The 22078-nt window shown below is 41.2% G+C and overlaps 1 protein-coding gene across 1 annotated transcript in view; it reads right to left on the reverse strand.

The window, feature by feature from the left end:
* TATDN2 (TatD DNase domain containing 2) overlaps positions 1-22078 on the reverse strand; it is a 536295-nt gene that overhangs the window by 404045 nt on the left and 110172 nt on the right. Inside the window, exon 2 of the mRNA XM_085624475.1 lies at positions 8115-8537. Coding sequence (XP_085480601.1) covers positions 8115-8534 — 420 coding nt within the window. The 5' untranslated portion in view covers positions 8535-8537. The remainder of the gene's footprint in view (positions 1-8114; positions 8538-22078) is intronic.

Below are 22078 nucleotides of genomic sequence, written 5' to 3' on the forward strand. Positions count from 1 at the left end.
AGTTCGTGTTGCCATTTGTATCGATTCCTCTTAATATGTGCTTATTTATGAACAATGTATGGACATCAAATGATTTGACAATTTATTGGTAGAGATTTATGATGTTAATGTTCTATTTGTTGATATTGTGCAGCGTTTTGCACAACAGGGAGAGGCTTGTTTACAGTGAGTCTATAATGGACAAATTAAGTGACTATTTCCACCCTGTGGATGACATAGTGCAATAATTTGTATATAATTATTATTTATTCGAAATCCTCTGCAGACATTTTTATATATTCATATTTATTTAATGCATTTGTATGTATTTTGTCCTTATCTTTGCACATCTTTTGGAGGTTTGAGTTGGATAATGAGATGTATGTGTGGAATATAAACCGTCGCTCTTCCGTATGATATGCAAGTTTGACGAATGAGAGTATAACTACTAGGAGAAAAAACATGGAGGGAATTTTTTTGATTATATTGATGTTGTGGTTTAGGCACTGGTCCAGTACTTCATTGATTAGCTCCATTTGCCCAAGAATTCAATACCATGAACAGTTAATAAAAGTGTTTGAAATTATAAAAAAGATTAAAATGTAAAAAATAAATTACTGTAACATTAAATTTGACATCATATGATGTTTATGATTTTTCATTTTATGAATTTCTCTTCAATGAAAAAGACAAAGTGTTTTGAAATTGAAAACTGGATAACCGGTCCGGAGTGCCCATGTTTGTCCCGCTTTTACGGAAGAAAATGTAAATATATATAATAAGATGGCGAACTGCTTTCTCTGTAACGTGATCAAGGACTAGTGTTGTCCGAAATGCGTCGTTCTGAGGAGCAATAAAGATCAAAGTGCCAAGATTTCCAGTGGTTCGTGGTTCTCTGTTCGCCCATCGTTGATGCGAAGTGCTGAGAATACGTTTTTCCTTTGACATATTGATATATATATATCATGGCGATATACTGAACAAAATAAATTAAGCTTCACCTATCTACTGGTCCGTGTCCGTATGTGCTGTGCTGCTGCTCGACTGCGGAGATCGTGATTATATATATATATATATATATATATATGAAGACCTCAAAATACAGAGACAATTTATCTAAATCTGAAAGGGAAGCGCTTAAATGTTTAGCGCAAGACAACCAAATTGAAATAAAAATCGCTGACAAAGGCGGCAACATAGTGATCTGGGATCGCAATGCTTATGCAATGGAAGCACATCACCAATTAAAAGACACTGTATATTATGAGAAACTGAAGCATAATCCTACAGTTGAAATCAAAAGAAATTTGGATAAAAAGATTTTATCTTGGTCCCGGAAAAAATTACTGGATGAAGCCGAAGTTAAATATCTAACTGTTCAATTCCCCACAATAGCAACTATTTATTTCCTTCCAAAACTACACAAGGACTCCAAAAAACCACCTGGGAGGCCAATTCTGTCAACAAAGGGAACCTTGTTGGAACCTTTAGCCAATTATATTGATTTTTTCTTAGCACCATTTGTCCGCAATCTAAACTCTTACATCAAGGACACAACAAATCTTTTAATCAATCTACAAAACACCCACTGGCAAGACAGCTACCATCTTATTACCATGGATGTCACAGCCCTTTACACGAACATTGAAAATGAAATGGGTTTAAAAGCATGTGAATTCTTTTTGAAAGAGAGAAATATTCATTACAATGATCACAACATCATGTTATTGGAAATGATTTCAATATGCTTGACGCAAAACATTTTTGTTTTTGGGGAGGAAATCTATCGCCAGAACATGGGTACGGCGATGGGTTTTTCCTTCCGCCCAAGCTATGCCTGCCTAGTAATGGGCTGGTGGGAGAAAGAAGTAGCCTGGCACCCACAAAATGATAAGCAGATTTTGCAGAATATTTTCAAATTCTGAATTCAAGTACGGCCAAACTGAAATTTACCTTTGAGATCAACAAGGAGAGAATAACTTTTTTAGATACTGATATCTACATAAAAAATGGCCAAATTCAAACTACTGTACACCGCAAAATTACAGCAACAAATGCGACATTAGAAGCAACTAGCTTCCATCAACCCTCACTGATTGCCAGTATACCCTACGGGGAATTTTTGAGATTGCGTAGAATATGTACTGAATACGATGAATGGATAAATCAGAGTCGCATGACAGCAAAGAGATTTGAGCTGAGAAAGTATGACAAAACATTGATAAAAAGATGCTGGAAACGAGCAGATGAAAAACCACGTGCAGACTGTTTGAAACCTAAGCAAGAGTTGGCAGGGGGCAAGGAACCTATCAGAATGATTTCAGACTTTACGAATGATGCCCAACAAATCAGCAGCATATTAAGAAAAAATTGGAAAATCTTGCAAATGGATGAAACAGTAAAAGAAATTGTGGGTACTCACCCCATGATTACATATCGCAGAGCTCGTAATCTCAAAGATCGACTGGTTAACAGTCATTATCAATTCAGAAAGGATACCCATTGGCTAAAAACAACAGGGTTCATAAAATGTCAAAAATGTAAAGTGTGTGAAATTGCCAGACCAACCAAAGAAGTATGTCTAGCGAATGGCTCTAAATGGCAAATAAAGCAACTCATATCATGCAAAAGTGAATTCACTATCTACATCATCGAGTGCCCGTGTAAAATGAAATACATAGGCAGCACTACTTGTGAACTAAAAAAACGAATTTTGGAACACACACGAGCAGTGACAAACAAGGACGTCTCCAATGCAGTGGCAAAACACATGAACCAATCACATACGAACAATTGGAAGCTCCTAAAATTTTACGGAATTGAAACCATACCATTGACCATCAGAGGTGGAAACAGAGAAAAAACATTACGACAAAAGGAATCTCGTTTAATCATCAAATTTAGGACACTGACCCCTCATGGACTGAACCAAAGTGAGGAATTATACAGCCACCTCTGAACTGCATGATATTGATTTCTGATGATAAGAAAATTTTGGAATGCTTTGGAAACCTGTGTGGTGGGGGTTTTTTCGATAACTTGTAACTTGGGAGCATACAATGATATATGTTAGTTACGCATTTGATTTACTCCCATTTCTTCTTAGCTTACCGGTTTACTAACCCGGTCAAACAGAGGTACCTATGTTAGCAGATTAACAGACAGAGGTATGATTACAAGATTTGAAGGTCACACCCCACTGGAGGGGTATCATTGATGAGTAACAATGCCAGAACAATAGGTTAAAAATCATGCCTTTATCATTTCACAATCACAAGTTATTTGGGCACCTCACATTTGAATTTATAATTGTTTATTTACTACAAATATTGACTGCGGCACTATTGGTTTGCGGAATATGACTGCATATATTTGACGCGGAATGAAATTTCATTTGAATATGATCAAAACATGTTGATAAATGTTGAACTTTTATGTTAAAGGGGTTGATAACTACAAGTCCCACAATGCATAGGAAAGTCACATGACAGGAAATGCTTGTGTTTTTTTCAAAAAAACTGTTATTAATTGTACACGTGAACCAGGCCACAGTATCGTGAGCAAGGTCTTGTGGCAAGACCGAAACGCGTCGCTTTGTTTATGGATTGATTGCACAATTTAATTGGGATAAAATAAATATATCTCTCATACTTTGCGGAGTGCGACCCTACTTTCTCTTTGTTTAAAGAGATTCTGGATATATATATATATATATATATATATATATATATATATATATATATATATATATATATATATATATTCACTTAAAAAACCAAAGGTTTCACACATGTTCTAGTTAGCTGGACATTTCACTCGTAAAAAACCATTGAAATTCCACCGTTATAGTTAGTTCAGATAACTATAAGTCGCGCGCCCGCAATCCACTGCTGATGACGTCACATATTACATCACTCATGACATGGTCAGTGGCATCACTCATGACATCACTGATGACATCATCCTTGTGATAGAGTGGCGGTCGCGCGAGTTATAGTTATCTGAACTAACTATAACGGTGGAATTTCAATGGTTTTTTACGAGTGAAATGTCCAGCTAACTATAACATGTGTGAAACCTATGGTTTAAGTGAATTTGCAAGGTTTTTTAAATGCTAATTCCTAACTATAACGTGTGTGAAACATATGGTTTTTTAAGTGAATTTGTAAGGTTTTTGAAATGCTAAGTTATGTATGTTTTATTATATTTTTTATATATTTATTTTACACTCGTTTAAAATGTTTTTTTGTTTTTTTAAAGGTTTTGGTTTTTCACCGTGCGCGCACGGTGCACGCACCCCGCGATTTTTTGAAAAAAAAATATTTTTTTTTTTCACCCTTCGGGGTCCTTCAGGGACCCCCTGACAAAGGCTAGGGGGTCAGGAACGCTCTACCCTGCCCCCTTTTCACGTTCTCCACCTTTCTTTTTCCCTGTTACACACACAACACACAAAATGGCGGCCGACACTTTCTGATTTCTACCGATTCGAACGTTGACTGACATGCAACCACCAATCAGAATTACGCTCGCGCACGTTAAGGTGTGCGCACCATGCGCGCTTATAGATATTTATGTGCTTTTAACTGCAATTTTCTCAGGAACTACTGAACAGATTGACACCATATATGCAAAAGGCACATGCCTGACCTGAGGACTACCTCTTTGCCAATTTTCAAGTAATTCTGTTCAGCCGTTCGGGCTGTACCTTCGACTAAAGGTCCTATGGGAAAATGCATGGGGAAAACGCGTTTTGGGACCCCCCTTTTTTCTCAGCCCCCGCTTGACGAATCACCCCGAGACTTTCAGGGTAGGAGCTGAGCGGAGCGCCCCATTTGTTTTGAAAATTTCGTGAGTATTCGTCAACCGGTGCCAGAGTTATTCAAAATAGAATTTTCAGATTTCCTATGGAAACACGGTCCTAACTATAACCATCTACTGGCGACCGCCAGTAGATATATATATACACACACACACACACAAACATGTATAAAGATACATACCCACACACACACACTCTCACGATAACTTACATTTAGGTTTTTATTTTGCAAAGTGCTTCAGGATCCCACTCGTGGGCAGGACCCTTCAGAGCTTGTTACTTTGTTGAGGATTACCTGGAAGAGAATAACTAACACACAAAGACTAGCTCAGAGTGAGCATACCATTATGTACAGCTTTGGTCCAAGTTAATTTATAAAGGGTTGTATTTTAGGATGCTTCCATCCCACCAAGATGCTTTGCATCCTTGCTCAGAGAATGCATCCATCCAAGAGTGTGCTACTGTTGTACTCAATGATAGGACCAAGCTAAGAATATTGGGAAGCCCTGCTGAGAAAATTAGAGCTTCATACCCTGGAAGAGGAGCGCCCTGGATCTAAATACAAGAGCAGCAATATGCTGGCTTAAGTCGGCAGAGAGGACAGAAGTCAAAAATAATGCCAAGGAAGCATATGGTCCTTACAATCCAGTGTACATGGCCTGTGACGATCTACATCAGAAAATGGCAAGGATGTGTTAGGACCACTAAACAATAGCAACTCTGGCAAACCTACCACTGCCTTTTGGCGAGTCGGACCTTGTAGGACCCTTTGTCAATCTGTTTCCAGCATAAGGGGGGGACAAAGGGACTTTCTCCCTTGTCCTATAGCCTTGGGTTGACTTAGGGTGGCCACACCTTTTAAACCACCACAACATACCGTTCCAGAGATATTTAGTGGTGTAAAGGTGTAGTGAGGCATCTTAAATATTAGGTGTGCAAGTTGCCTATGGATAATTGGTGGGTGCCTCAGATCCTCTGGGTCCACAACCAGCCCCTTGACATAACTCCTACCTCCTCAAAGACCCACTTTGAGTCCTAGTCCTCATCCTTAGGAATGGGCTGGAGGCACTTGTTGGAAATTAGGCAGTCTCATTTAGGAGGGACTGCATACAATTTGTCACGACTCCTACTAATCCCAGTTCTTCAGAATGTGGTTATTTGGGATTTGTGAAATTTGAAGGTGGCTGAGCAGCTGGGCTCAAACATATTGAGTTGTGCCTTCTTGTACAATGGACAGCCGAGAAACAAGGACAAACTGACACATATCAGCAGGTTTCAAACAAATGTAACATTTTGTCAGGCATCTTAATTCAGATTCTGAGACTGCCCATAATAAATTATGGAGACCCAAAGATTTACCAAAATTGTTGCGAACTCGCAATCTCTGACCAATAATAGGATTAAACTGTCAATAAACAGGAACATTATTTTGAATTACAGTACCTTACTGCACAAGTCTAACAGAATTGTATGTAGTTATATAATGCTTTCAAAAGAAGAGAAAATATTCTGTTTTTATGTGCATTTTAATGTTTTCTCTTCTGAATGTTGCTGCTATAAAAAGACAGTCTTTTAAAGGCATAGCAATTCGTGTCACACTCTGTCTGAGCTGTAAACCTTCATTCTCTACTAAAGCAGGCCTAGGCTGCTCAATCATGCTCCTGTTGGCGATCGAAGACCATGAACAAAATACTCTGTACCCAAAGAGAAGTGCAACAGCACCCAAGCCATAAAACACCAGTGGTAAACAATAGTTACCATATTCCCAGTAATCGCTGAAAGTCATAAGACCTGGAGAATGGCATGAAAGTGGGGAGAAGTCCATTAACTCCCTCTGACCAAAGCTGCATCCTTTGAGGTGGGAGACTGCCGAAAATGGATTGTGTTGAAGAGTGATGGTAAAGAGTTCGTGGTGAACATATAATACAGCGAGCCACATGCACATTGTAACTGGACTCTTAAAATGTCATTCCAAGATTGAGTCATTAAACAACTATCACCCCATATATGGAGTACCCCCAGGCACGTACAGAAGTTAATGTGAGTGACATATGGAAGTTAGTCCTTTGTTTCTGATCAGTTAGTATAGGAAGAAATTAATATTCCATGTGAGAATTGCGTCTACATTACTTGGCAAAACTGTCTGCACATTGAAACCAGAATTTCAATCACTGAATGCTGCTATCTGAATATATATAAGAACAGACCCAAGCAAGAAAGGTACTGAAGTTTTTCATTTAAGGGGCAACCAATTAATAATTAAATGTCACTGTTTAGTCTGTGCAGGTAGAACCATTCGGCTCGAGCATATGGAAGATTTAGGACCAAAACTGAGACAACCTTCAGACAACGCAATGTCCGTTCAGTCCAATGTGTCTCATACTCCTTTTGAAGTAGCTAGTATTACCACTGAAGAGGTCAATCATACTATAACCAAAAGTAGTCAGTCTCAAAAAGTGTCTGGCAGTATGTTGGCAAGGACAAAGCAATCGATGAGGTGCTTGTGGGTCAAGGAACGGTCATGCAGGGTCACCGATGTGCCAGGGGAAAAGGTGACCAGTGGGTTAGGGGGCAAAGGTGTACTGAGGGCCAAGGGACAAAAGTGACTATTGGGCCCAGGAGCCAGGCCACAAATCAGTAGGAACCTAGGGGCCAGGTTACAGGTTGGCGAGTCCCAGAAGTGACTTTATCCGTCTACGTCTGGGAAGGGCAAGGGGTGAGAAAAAAAGAAGGTACTAAGTCCCCAGTAAGCCAGAAGCCAGGTCATGTGCTTGTGAGGACAGTGAGGTACGGAGAAGTACAGCACAGGTGACGCAAAAATTACAAGCTACATTGAAAATGCAAGGCCATTGTGAAAGGTTACAAGGACACAAGAAATTCAGTCATCACATACCAAGATATCAAAGTTCAGGTCAGAGGGAAGAAGTAGAAAGGGCTATTTCAGAGGTAGAGAGGAAAACTGATGAGTCATGGACAACTATTGCAAGGGTTCTGCCACTGGATAATACATGTAATAGGTTTTGAAAAGGAGCATATCACACCAGTAGTGTATTCTGTGTGTAGCATTTAACTTTTTTTTGCGGATATTTGACATACTGTGCCAACCACAAGGGGCAAGAGCAAGGTAAAAGTGAAATAAATAAGTGGGTAATTGTGAATGTGGTATGTGGAAGCAATCTAGGGCTCTGGTAAACACATTTTGTAAAACCTAAATCGCAGATGTAAATAGCAGCATTATTCAAAACGGCAGAGGCCCTCCACTCTTAAGACTTTCTTGTCCTTCACTATAAACTATGTGTAAAACTAAACCTCTTACCTCACTGATGGAAGGCTCAGACTGGGCATGAGCCACTTCCACACGCTGCGAGTGACCACGCTGTTTAGGGAACAAGGTTTTTCGAAGAGGGGTTAACGTTTTTTTTACACGCCAAGGATTTGCATTCACTGAATGATGGGCCAAGCTATGAGCAGAGCCTCGTGGAAATGCACAATGTTCACTTTCCATTTCAGATTTTATTTTGTTGGAAGCTTCACTTGAATCCAAGGTTCCCGGTTTCTCTCCTAGTCTTTTCAATAAGACGTCTTCTGACTGGTATGTGCGATCTTGGCCATTCTGGAAGTGGCCCGTAGTGAAGTCGGGCTCAGGGACGCCACTATATTTGATGCATTTGTTAGGAGAAACATCAGGAATGCTGTCCCACCGATATTTCAACTTTCGACTCCCTGAGGACTCCATGACCTAGACAACAGGTAGACAAAAAACGGTTAACAAACCATGGTGCCAGGTTGTGTAAGTAATGTTTTGAAGCTTACTATAAATTTGAATATGTTAGTCCTTGTTGTCAAATGTGAAAGTGAATCACACTACCTGACCACAAAGCGTGAGTATAACACACTAGAGCTCTCCCTTGATCACTTACAGGTTCCGAAATACGGAGTTGCTCGCTTCTGAAAAAAACTAGACCTGCACATTTCAAGTACAAATTAAGAACATTTCCATGAAAAATGATGGGAGGCACAGAAGTAATTTCAAGGTAATTTTTCGGAAATAATAGGCAGAATAAATTATTGTAAGTGCAAAAAAATCAACTGAAAAATAAATCAATTAAAACCAGTATACCTTTGGTCGAAGTCCTAAACAAGTGCTGGTACATTTATCCTAGCTCCTGGTTTCAAAATAAAAACTCTGTTTTCCCAATCGCAACAGCACTGAGTGATGACAAGAGGATTTGGGCCAATCAAATTCCTGGTTACAATAAAATAGTCAATTTCAAATGCCAAAGGATCCTCTATTACTATCCAGCGTATTACAGTTCACCCCTTTTTTAAACTGAATTAACCACAATGCCCCATGAGTGCTCTCCTGCTAGACCAGACTGACTGGACATGCTGCAAATAATACTCTGGCTACTTATGCTCTCATTTTATATTTACTTGGATAACATTTAGAGCCTAGATACAAGATGTGTCACGACAAGTTCAAAAGGCGGTTTTTAATTGAATTGTGCATCATAAGCTGATGAATCCAGAAAATCCAAGTCACATAACTTTTAAATTTCATGTTTTACTGGGTGATATCTTTAGCAGATAAAGGCGAAAGAAATGTGGTCACTTCCTTTACTCTCTTGTCGCAGGTTGAAACAGACAAATGTGGGATTTTGATGCACTGTTTGCATCTATACACTCATGAATAAGATGAGTTTACAGTGACTACCGTCATAAAACGAACTCTTGGGGTTTCTATTTTCCCTCATTTCTATTAGTAGTGGCCCAATACTCATCTCTAAAAGGGCCATGAACCACTTTCATGTACACACTTCTGAATACGGACATGTTCAAATTCTTACATCGATATATATTTTCAATAACGCGCCATTCTCTCAGTCGACAGAGTCCCCATTAACGGAGTATACTTTCTATATCGTATGCCTTGTATGCACGCTTAAGTCTGACTTTCTTAGCTGAACCTACAGATCACTGAAAAAAACACCAAACTAATTTTTCCTCCAAGTGAAGGTTAAAATAGAGGGGTTCAACAACACTGCTGCTGATTAGTTGCATTGTTCTCCAGAACTTACGCTGCTCAGTAGTAAAATTTAGGATTATCAAAAGGCAATAAACACCTGATGTTTTGCATAGTTTAGTGTCCACATGAGTTTCTCATGTCGCAATGAACAACTTAATTACTTTCGGTAACAACATTTCTGGTGGATACTCTATCTACAAGCAGATTACTCACCTCCTGGATATCTTCCAGGCCCCAGATTGCAGTTGCAGTGTACCAAAACGATCCTGAAATATTGTTAAAAATTCCATGGCCACTCCTCAGAACACAGAGGTGGGTGAGATTGCAGAGGGAACTTCATGTAGACAGAGGGTCAATCAGAAAGAATGGTGCCAAATATAAGCAACTTTTTCTTCTGAAAACGACTTCTACTTGCAGATTTCTCACATCTGGACTCAATACTCAAACATTACCTCAAAGGTGATGGGTCTAAGGCGATACTCAAACCAAGAAGCCCCGCAATACTAGACCGCAGTGCAAGGCTGGTGGCAGAGAAAATTCTCTTTACAAGGGTATCGACCTCTTGGATTCACTATTCGGTGGTGTGGAAGGGAGCATGCCAGGATTGATTCTGGAAGTTGAGGTCTGGACTGCCAGCCTCTCAAAGGTGTGGGATGCTAGGACAGGAAGGGTGTGTCTAGGGTGCAGGCAATGGCAGTGGGAGATAGTCCTGTGCACAAGAGTGCCAGTTCAGAGCTCTGCCCAGTCCCCAAGCAGGACATCAGTGAGGGATTCATTAAAAGGGGAGTAGTGTTCTGAGAGGTATACCCCAGGTTGGAGCATCTCAGTCAAGATATTGGTTTTGACCTCAACCATGGGCAGTTGAAGGTCCACGACCTCAGCGGCCCTCTTGACCACTATTGCAATAGAAGCCTTCTCCTCCTCATCTACCATGGAAGGAGAAGAGTTGCCAGTGTCTGGTGAGGTCTCCAGAACACTGGCATTGGTCATGACCTCATTACAGGTATTGTCAGTCATGGACTCTGCTGGTGGGGCAGAACAGCCAGTGGAATCCTCAAGTACCCTCCATTCGTGCTCCGAAAAGTGCCCTTTCGTGCAAGAGGGCTTAATCCCAATTCAGGCCGTGTGGACCTGGTCAGCACTGGAACTGACATCGTCGATGAGCGCTGGTGGCGCCATTCCCAGCGCCAATGGAACGGTTGTCAGAGGAGGTCACGAAGTCACAGCCATGTCCTGTCTGGATCCACCAATGGTTCTTGAGAGTCTGAACGCCACAGAGGGTGGACCCACCAACAGAGCCCCAGTCAGAGTCTTTCCTGAACCCATGGGGCCTGAAGGTGTTCTAGAGGGATTCGACCCTCCACCCCCCCCCACACACACACACACAAAAAGAGGCTCATGGCCTCATAAAACTCTCAAAGTTAGGCGCCGGATGCTCCGGCAAACTGGTGGTGCTGACCCAGTGTCATGCGCCAAATCCACCAGAACAACCGAATCCATCAGAACAACCTGAGAGCGGGACCTGAATTCGTCACAAAGCTCTTCGACATCTTCGATTTCTTCTTGTGGAACTTACCTGAAGAAATCCAGGATTGCAGCAATGACAAGCGCGAGCGCTTCCGAGAGCTGTCCCGGGACTTCTTTCACAAATAGTACATGGGGAAAAAAACAGTGGAATTCAAGGATTGAGGAGAGCTCGCTCGGATCTGTGCTGATGGAGCGGGAAAGAGCAAAGTCAGGTCAGGGCACTAGAGTTGGGCCTTTAGAGGAACCGAGCAAGTCACTTTTGGTACGGACGTCGCCACGCAGAGTCAAACGACACCACCTACTAGCATGCAAAGAGACAGCTCAAAAAAATTCCAGATCCAGTTTGATGCCTGGGGAATATTATAAGGTAAGGAATCCTGGGCTAGAAGTCTCTATCAGGTAATCATAATGTAATTCACTCCCACCTATTACCCCATGATAATGTAATATTAAGTCTAGGGTAAATCTCACGCATGCGATGGGGAGTAGCCAGTTCACGGAATGTTCAGCCTAGACAGTTTTTAAACACCCATACACCATTTTGGGGCAATTCACAAACTTCTCCCAAACCTTCCCACTAGGGAAATGGTCAGAGGTTTACTTTAGGCAGAGTTGGAGCAAAACTTTTTTTCAGAATGGGAAGGGGAATGGAACACCGCCAAACTTCGTGGGAGTGTAGGGAAAAGGATACCACCACAAGCATTTTTAATATTTAAGTAAATCAAGGAACATTCTGGTAGAAATGGGAATATACAATAATATAGGATTTTGCAAATGTGTATGTTTTTGTTATGGAAACCTGGCTGGCAATACAAGCTGAGCTTGAAGCTTACTGTATTGCATTACAGCATTCAACCTAACAGGAGAACCTCTGCATTAATGCATCATGTATACATCTGTGTGGGTGCAAGTCTTCATGAGTCAGCAGATAATTCCTCTTTCACTTAAGTATTTTTTACTGTAAACTTGCAGTCATGAGCTAGTGCACAAGGAAAGTGGAGCCCTCTTGGATCGAAGACAAAATAGAAATTAAGACATGCGGTCTATCACCCTAAACAATATGACCTGGGTATAGTCCATTCAAAAATAGCCAAACAGCATTTTCCAGAAGTCTTGATGCTAAAGGAGACACATCTACTTAGTAACAACTGTAAATTCCTGGATAGACCGAATACAATACAGATCTGGTTCAATGCAGGCTTCGCCTATGGCTCCAGGGAAGAAGTGATACTGCTCAAACATCAATTCCCTCTGCAAATATCTCAAACATGGCTTAATCCACAAGGCTGCTATGTCTTTATATCAGATGTCTTGCGCAGGGAGTCAGTAACATATGCAACAGACATATACTTAGTTTTCAAATTGCCTTATCTAGGAGTGTTGTGTATTACTTCATGCTCCCATTTAAATTACCATATAGCAGGCCATTTAAAGAGTTGGGCAGCTGGAGAGGAAATACTTGTATTGGTGAATCGTCTGCAGGTGGTCCAAAATGCAGCTGCTAGGCTTCTTCTGCATTTACCTACACGCTCTTCGACCTCTTTGGCCCTGAAAGCTCTCCACGGCCTACCCGTCAAGAAACAGATTCTATTCAAAGCTCTGGTTCTGGTTCACAGGGCGGTGTATCTTTCCAGCCCTGGTTATATGGCGAAGGGTTTTGTCCACTACCTTCCCACCAGAAAGCTGCGCTCTGCTTTTGCTTCACTCCTGTCAATCCCTAGTGTCAAGCGTGTCTGACAGGGTGGCTAAGCTTTCTCCTTTCGTGCTGCTAAAGCATGGAATGAGCTCCCATGCGAACTCCGCCCGATCTTTTCTGCGGCCATATTCTGAAAAAACGTAAAACTTGGCTCTTTTCTGTGGGGCAGTACGGTCTTGTATAGTTGGGTGCATACCATGGGCTCTGCTTAATAGCACAGGCACACTCCTCAGAGTAGCTGTGTGCTCTATATATCTCCCATTCGTTCATTAAAGAGGACATTATGGAAACTATAGGAGGAGTTAGTGATATAGCTTTGCAATAGTAGGGACTCAGTTGAATCTCTTTTGATATTGTGATGTGCCCTTAAAACAAAAAGCAAGGCCATATGATACATACTTTACCTTAAAAGAAACTGCCCCCTTGGGAGAGGATGTCCTTAAACTTGAGGAACAATACCAAAATGACAATCTCCATGAGCTGAAGCGGACTAAGCTCCAATAGCAACAACACATCCTACAGGATTGCAGCGAACCTAGATTGCCTTCCAAAGCAGGATTTTTTTTAACAAAACAGATATTATCACACTGGCTGAGTCGAAGGGAAGAAGAGAGCACAAACAATGGAGAGGTCATTAACTTACAGGGAAGTCTTATGACAGACAAGATAGTAATAGGCAAAAACTCTCCCTATTTTACCAAAAGATATGGTCCAACTATGTCTTATATATGCGGCTGATATATAAGAGACCCATGGCAAGGGTGCATGTCAATCGGACCATGACAGAGTTATATCCCAAAGGCACAGGCTGAGATTGCCCACTGTCACCGCTGCTCTTTGTGCTGGGAACAGAAAATCTGCTGGCACAGTTTCGGCCTGTTGAGGTCAAAAGTGATCAATGGTAGAATAAATTAATAGCAGTTAGGATAAATTAAAAGCATGTAGGTGTGGTCATTATTGGTGGAGGTTATGTGAGTTCATGTGGACGGTTGGTGGGCTTAGTAGATGAGGTTGAGGTGATTAGGTATTGGTAAGTTGCAGGAGAATTACTTTCAATGAAGAGCATGAGATCCTTAGTATGAGTTGAGGGCAATTTTCAGAATCACAATCATAGAGATAAAGGCAACCATGCATCTGACACTGGGAAGGCTGTGCTCCGACAAAGGAGGCATACAGAGGTTGGGAAGAAAGAAGAAATCCATTTGAAAGAAACAAGGAGGCGACAATCAGAAGTTTTAAGTCAAGGTCAGTTTTTCATGCAGACGGATTTAGAAATAGAGAGGATTCATTTCATGAAAGGATGCAATTTGAGGATGCAAGGCTGTAGAAAGAAACAGCGCAATTTGCATGTGAAGTTAGTGATATATTAGATACTTTTGATAGGCACTAGAAACAAGTGACCAATCAGCCAGGCTACCAGTAAACCACCACTCCAGCAAGGTCAGCTAATCAGCTCAGGGTTTGGGAGCATACATTAATGGCTGGATGCATATACTGGCTTTAGGCAGTGCTCAAAGGAAGCAATAATCTAAAGCTCATAGCAAAGGGAGACAAACCTGGGTAAATGGCGCAAACGTTGAAAAGGAATTTCTGAAATGCTGGTGTGGATGTCTTGTGATATTCATCCTGAAGATTGGCTCACAGTATTAATTATAAATAGCAAAATGGCATCCATGTTGGATGCCATAAATAATGAACAACCTCCCACTTGACCTGAATTTCTTCAGTACTAGCTAGCATGTAGCATAGAAACGGATCATTGACTCATAATTTCTCCACACAGATCCACATTTCATATGTATTTTATTTTGTTATTTACATAATTAAAAACAATTAAATCAGGATCATGATTTTCATTATACCATTTCTTTTACATTATTTTTCATTTCCAACATATCAACAGATTATAATAATCCTAATCCTCGTTCTGTTTGGAAAAGTTTCACTTCTTGACACAAATCTTGCCATTTGCTGGAAACTCAATTTAGTAAAATGCCAATATCAGTCTTTTTTGTATTTTTTATTTCTTTTTTGTGTGTAAAATATATCCACTGCACTTAAACACCGGTGGGCCAGTCGATATACTTATATATAGGTCTACAGTGGAATTAATTTACTTCACATAAATTTATGACTTCATTCTGATAAATCACTGCTGGATTTCATCCTGTTGGTGGTAGCAACACTTTTTACATTTTGCATTGTGTTGAAAAAACGTCACTACTTTTTGTTTGGAATGAGCCTACAAAATATAATGATCAAAAAGCGTTGAACACAGAAACATCAGGCAGACGTTTCCCCTCCGGCAGTCACCTGGGAGCAATGCTTTTTTGATTCAGAGAGAGCACACATTTATAGCAAAGCCTGACATACTTTCAGGATAGGGTCAAATGGGTATAAGTATTAAACCTCTAGGAGCCAGGTGTTAGGATATCATCATAAAGTGCCCTTCACTTGTATCTAAACTCGGAGCTTTGCACCTCATCATTCTAGCCACTAAGCAATTTTAAATATTCGCAACCCAGGTGCCACGTTCAACCCTTGTCATGCTGTAAAGCAAGGGCTTCCATTTAGGCCTAGAAAAAGATGGCTGCTAGAGCTACATAATTACTCTTAATACGATTTTGCTTTTAAAACTATCCCTCCCATGTTCCTGATATAGGTGGGTACTGTACGCCACTTCTTTTTTTATTTTTCTGTCAGTTGAGTGTCACAGCCAATCTTAAAATGCATTACACACAGCAGATCATAAAAAAACAAATCTGTGCATATGAATGAGCCTGGCTCCAGTTGTCTAATTGAGTCTTACACTCAACTGACATACATATAGTATACAATTTTTTAATAGTGGGGTCACAACATGTTATTTACAAATCAAGCCCTAGCCTTTTGGAAGCAATTATTACTGAAATAAGATCCAACGGTAAATGCAAGTCTAAACTTACAGAGTTTACTCTATGTGCACGTCTTGCAGAAACACATAACGAAAAGGCATTATAATTTACAATGCCAATAGCTCAAACGGTCACAAATGTGAGACCAATTGCATCGCAAAGGCTTGTTATACTAAGCACTACAGTGATTCATGTATTTGGTGGGATTTGGAACTGGGGAATTCTTCCCCTGGCTCAAGGGCCAAGAACTTAGGGATATTTGATTCTAACCTCTCATATATTCCTCAAGCGAAAGCTACATCGGCCAGTTGTTTTGCCACTCTTAAATCCCTAAGGAGAATGTTAAATCGTGTGCCCGAGGACACTCTTACTCTGGCCTTTAGAACCTTGATCATAGAGGCCCTGTATACCAAAGGTAAATAATTAAGGCATATTTTCAACCTAGACTCTTGCGATCTAGTAGCCAAAACCTGCTTCAGATTCCTCAGGAGCACAAAGCAAGAAGGGGTGGAAGATCATTTGTGTACCTGACAGCATAGCTTTGGAATGTCCTTTCAAGTATCTTCTTCAGAATTTATTTCAAGAGGAAACTTGAAAAATGTTCTTTTTAACTTCGGCCTTTAATTCTTTGTTGTAACCTATATAACTTGTTTATGCCCCTTTAACTCTGCTGTAACCTGTAGAGTCTTAGGAGCATCATATAGAACTGTGGGGTGTTCTAGACAACCAGAGTTCAGTTGGTTGGTGGCTTGTTTAGTGGTGGCTGTGCTATATATGATGTATGCAATAATAGGAGTTGAAACATCTTTTGCGGAGTATGAACTCTCTTATCATTGGCGTCAAGTTGAAGCATCCACCAGTGAACTCTGCGAGCAGTTTCTACAAGATCCGGATATCTACACAGAATCGAAAACATGTTGGAACTTTTAAGGCAGTGAGTGAACTGTTGCAGGCACTCAATAGGCATAATTTAATTTATTTGGATTCCTAATGTCGTGCAGTGCGTGACAGTTTTCCGTCGTAATATTGCTACTAGTGGGCAAAGACTGTGCAAAATCGTTAAAAGCGCGAGTACCTGACTAGTAAGGCTGGCATGCGTTGCTGACAAGGACACCAAGCGGAAAGACAATCCAGAAAGTCACCAGCGCGAGTGGAGTACAAAGATTTCCCAGCACGTGTGCTTAAGCGTGTGCAGCCTGAGGAATGCCTGGAACGCAAACAGTGTTAGCTTAGGCAGGCGCCTAAATGCGCTCAAGTGTCACAAAAACAAGAGGCGGGCACACGCGCACTAGTGTTTGAATCAGGAAGCATTCAACAAGCTAGGAAAACACGCTTAATCGTCTAACCAGGAAGTATTTGAGGAATTTAGAGAGATGCATTCAGAGACATGTGTAAAGTGATAACGGAATCGAGTAATTTTACCCAAACTGTGTGTAGTATCTTCATGTGTTCATATTTTCTATGTTATCTTGTTCCTAGCTGCTCAGCCAGTGTGAGCGTTCTGTGTGGAATGTTGGTGTGTGGGCCATGAGTGGAATGCTTGAGTGACTGGTATGAGTGGTGACAGTTGGTGGAAGGGCTGAGCAGCTAGCAGGCTGTTCCTGGTGGGGCTTATCTACAGAACTAACTACCTGCTGTACAGGATCTAGGCTACTTGTTATCTACTTGAATAAACCTTCTCAAACTACATCCTACCAGCGTGGACTATGTTAATTCATTTATTTTGGCAACGAGTTGGAGACTTGCTCAAGCGCTACAGTTGAAGAAGCTCAAGATGACATCTACAAATAGTCAACATGTTGGAGAGAAGCGTCAGAAGACACAAGGAAAAGTTTGCAACAAGTTTGGGTCACAAGAGGCCACACAGATACCAAAGATGACTCAAAGGAAACAAAGGAAAATGAAACCGCACGCCTTGCAGCCCTACCAGTGTCCATTACATAGGACAGACCTAGCCCAAGCCCAAGCGTGCTGTACTCTGTTTCATCTGGACACACTTTCTAGAACTGCGTCTTTAAGGAAAGTAAGCAACATCATTTTAGACTTTATTTCTGTCATCTCAAATATAAACGCTGCGCAAGGACATGTGATTGGAGTGCTATGCTGCACCAATTTGTTTTACATTCACACTAACCATTTCAACAGCTCATCTAAAACTCATACTAGGGGCCACACAGGAGTGGTGTGCTTGTATTCATTCATGAACTTTGCAGACACATGGATCCTTCCTCATCATTTTCAAATGGTTGCCGGTTTATTTTGTGGGCTGTTTGATCTACATGTTAAACATACAAGGCTTCATGTTCGCGGTGCCGGTGGGAGTGGTGAGACATGCTGGGATTCTCTATGATGTTCCTCACTGTTCACAGCAGATTGCTGCTTTTCGACGACTGCATGCACAGATGCGCCGTGAGCCACCTGGCTCAGCGTCACGAACGTGCCGCCATTTTGTGCTTGGTACCACTGAAGGTCGATGTGTTCTCGGGTATTCTCCATTGAAGTTTGTATTGCCAACCAAGAAATTTCGTTTCAATAAAGTTTGGGGTCTTCAAATTGTGACCGGGGACATCGCTAGATCAGAGTGGACTGGGGATCTGTGCCTCCTGTTCAAGTTTACTGAAGTTGTGTTTTTGCACCGCTATGCTATAGGTACTCTTTTCACTTTGATTGTTGGTATTTGCTTAGTCGTGGTGCAGCCGCCAATTTACTTTTTGAAGACTCTTAGTGCAAGATACCTGTGCTGTTCATTCCTGGCTCCACATAACCTTCGTGACTGGATTCACTGTGCCAAGGCTGAAGTGTGTTTCGGTGTGATTTCAGCACCCAGCGCTCTTGGATATGACTTCTATGGTTGTCCCTGAAATGTCAGGTATCGTGTGGGCTGAGGCAACCGCCTACTTTCTTCGGGAAACATTTAGAGCAAGAGACTTGTGTTTATCATTACGTGTGCTGCACGTTTGTTACACAGAGTGTGTGGTGCATCTGCCATCTACTAGTAGCACCTTAAATTAATGGTTAGCTGACTATTCAATGTTGGTAAAGCTACCATGTTTGGAGCGGATTCGTTTAAAAAGGTTTACGTTTTAAAATAGATTTTTCGCATATGTATTTAACTATGCCCATGTTTATTTGTTAGGTGGGTGTTAGAGACTTTACAGGAGGGGGGCATGTTTGATGTGTTTTTAAGTATCCCTTACTTTCGGATAGGAATGGGTTTTAGTCCCATAACCACACAGTGAGCCATGGCACCCTTACATGAGGGGTTGCTTAAGGGGTTTGTTCCATTTCTCTCTAAGAATGGGTTTTAGTCCCATGTCCTCACTGAACGCCACTGTACCCTTACATGAGGGTTAACTTACAGGGTTTTGGTCTCCTTTTTACACATAGAATGGATTTTTATTTCCTTTTGTTGGTCTTTCTTCATACAAGGGGAGTATTCATATTGTCTTTGTAAATTCTTTTCTTTATTAAAGGAGTAGGATGAATAATTCATATGTACTGGTGTGGTTCTTTTCCCTCTCGTGATGTGGTTTCTACTATTCATCCCTGGGTTATGCAACATTTCCTTCTGTGTACATTGTTATTTATAGTTTAGGTTCATTATTCTTCTATTTTATAGGAAGGAGATGAACAAAACTTACTTACCTGTAAACTGTGGTTCTCCAGTATTGGTGTCTTTCATAGATTCACATGCTTGAATATTCCCCGTCGTCGAAGTGGGAGTTCCACGGTACATAACATAGCAATGCAGTAATAACATAAGCCTAATAGGCATAAAAGAAAGTAAAAACCATAGAGTTTATGGATAGACAACTTGTCACCTCTATAACATACTACGGTCATTATGTTTTAGTCCAAAATACAGCCAATCAGGCGTCTGCACCCTCTAGAACCCTCTCCCCAGAGGCTCAGGCCCTCAGATTTTCGTAGCACAAGTGTGACATATAAGTCAAATACATGATGGGAGCCTCGGAGGGGAGGTGGGTGGGTCGCATGTGAATCTATGAAAGACACCAATACTGGAGAACCACAGTTTACAGGTGAGTAACTTTTGTTCTTCTCCAGTATTGGGGTGTCTTTCATAGATTCACATGCTTGAATAAGAGTAGTGAGCAGTGATATCAGAATAATACAAGGTACATAAGAATCAAAGCAATAGCAATACCCAGTGCAAAAGATTATAGGCATATAAAATATATAATATATACATAAATAAATAATAAATGTACCTTGTATACAGGTGGAGGAAAGCATCAGAGGCTCACCTTATTAAAAAAGATTACTTAGGACTGCCTGTCCCACAGCCGTGTCCGTGTTGTCTGCAGCATCCAGACAGTAGTGTCTCGTAAAGGTGTGTCTGCTGGACCATGTTGCCGCTCTACAGATGGATTAAAGAGGCACCCCAGCAAATAGCGCAGTAGAAGAAGAAACCTTCCTGGAGGAATGCGCTAGAACGTTTGAAGCAAGAGGTTTTCCTGCTTGTCGATGGCAAAAGGCAATAGCAGAAGATATCCAGCGTGCTAAAGTTTGTTTGGTGACCGTCCATAGGCCACAAAGAGTTGGTCATTCTTACGAATAGTAGCTGTTCTCTGAAGATAAAATTTGAGACATCTTTTGACATCCAAAGAATGAAGCGTTTTCTCTGCAGGAGTTTGAGGATTTGGAAAAAATGTTTTTAAAACAACTGGCTCATTAAGGTGAAAATCCGATGGCACCTTGGGGATAAAGGCCGGATTGGTGCGGAGCAGGACAGAGTCTTTAGTAAATTGAAGAAAAGGTGGTTTAGTGGTAAACGCCTGCAAGTCACTGACCCGGCGGGAGGATGTAAGAGCCAGGAGTAGAGAAGTCTTCCAAGTGACATATTTGAGACTGACCTTATGGATTGGCTCAAATGGTGGTTTCATGAGCTGTGCCAATACAATGTTTAGATGCCAAGGTGGAGGTGGCCGACGTATCGGAGGAAACATCCGAAAAAGCCCTTTGAAAAATTGTTGAAATTACTCTTGACGAGTAAAGTGAGTTAGAGCCATCTTGTCGGAATCATGAGATTGCTGCTAGGAAAACCATAAGGGTAGAGTATCAGAGGCCTGATTTCGCTAGGTGCAAAAAGAAAGGCAAAAGTTGTTCTGGCTTGGAATGTATAGGATGTATTTGTGCTTCATTGCACCATAAACATAATCTTTTCCATTTGAGTTTATATGTTTTCACCGTGGAAGGTGCTCTAGCTTTAGCCAAGACTTCTCTGCAATCTAAAGGAATGTCTAAATTCACAAATTCATAGTGCTCAGGTTCCAAGCCGCCAAATGTAGAGATGCAGGATCGGGATGACAAATTTGGCAGTGTTCCATGGTCAAAAGATTTGGAAGAGGGCGAAGAATGATCGGTTCTCACTGAGACAGGAGCAGCAGTTCCGTGAACCAGATTTGTCGAAGCCATCGGGGGGCTATAAGAATAATGTGACAGGGTTCTTTCCTCATTTTCCGCAGAGCTTTGGGGACTAGGAGGTATTGGTGGAAAAGCGTAAGCATATATTTTGGACCAGTTCATCAAAAAGGCATTCCCGCATGACCTTGACCAGTAATTCTAAAAGGTCGATGTGTTTTGTCTTTTATTTATTTATAAAGTTTTATATAGCGCGAACATGACCCACAAGGGTATCAGAGCGCTTTACAGTCAAGAACATAAATGGATGAGGTGTTATGCACACAATCAAAAGTGTCAATACGAACATAAGAACAGACCACTTGCCTTTCACAGTCAGTTCTTGTAAGTGGGCGCCCCAACCCTCGAGAGATGCATCGGTTGTGAGGGTGAATAGTGAAGTGTCCGCCAGAAATGGACGCCCTGAGGAGACATTTTCTTCGTGAGTCCACCATAAAAGAGCTCTTTTTAGTCGATGTGTGACTTGGACTAAATCGTTGAAAGTTCCTGAGACCTGAGCCCATTGTTTGTCCAATTCTTCCTGGACAGGTCTCATTTTCAAGCGGCAGTGAGGGACTAGAGGAATGCACGAGGACAACGTCCCTAGGAAAGATTTCAACTGTGGGACAGAAACGAACTCTTTTAGATGGATAGAAGTCGCTAGATCGCGAAGACGTTGACGTCTTTCGTGCGACACAAAAGCTTTCCCTTGACTG

This window comes from Triturus cristatus, chromosome 9 (genome assembly GCF_964204655.1).
Source record: "Triturus cristatus chromosome 9, aTriCri1.1, whole genome shotgun sequence".
Taxonomy (NCBI): Eukaryota; Metazoa; Chordata; class Amphibia; order Caudata; family Salamandridae; genus Triturus; species Triturus cristatus.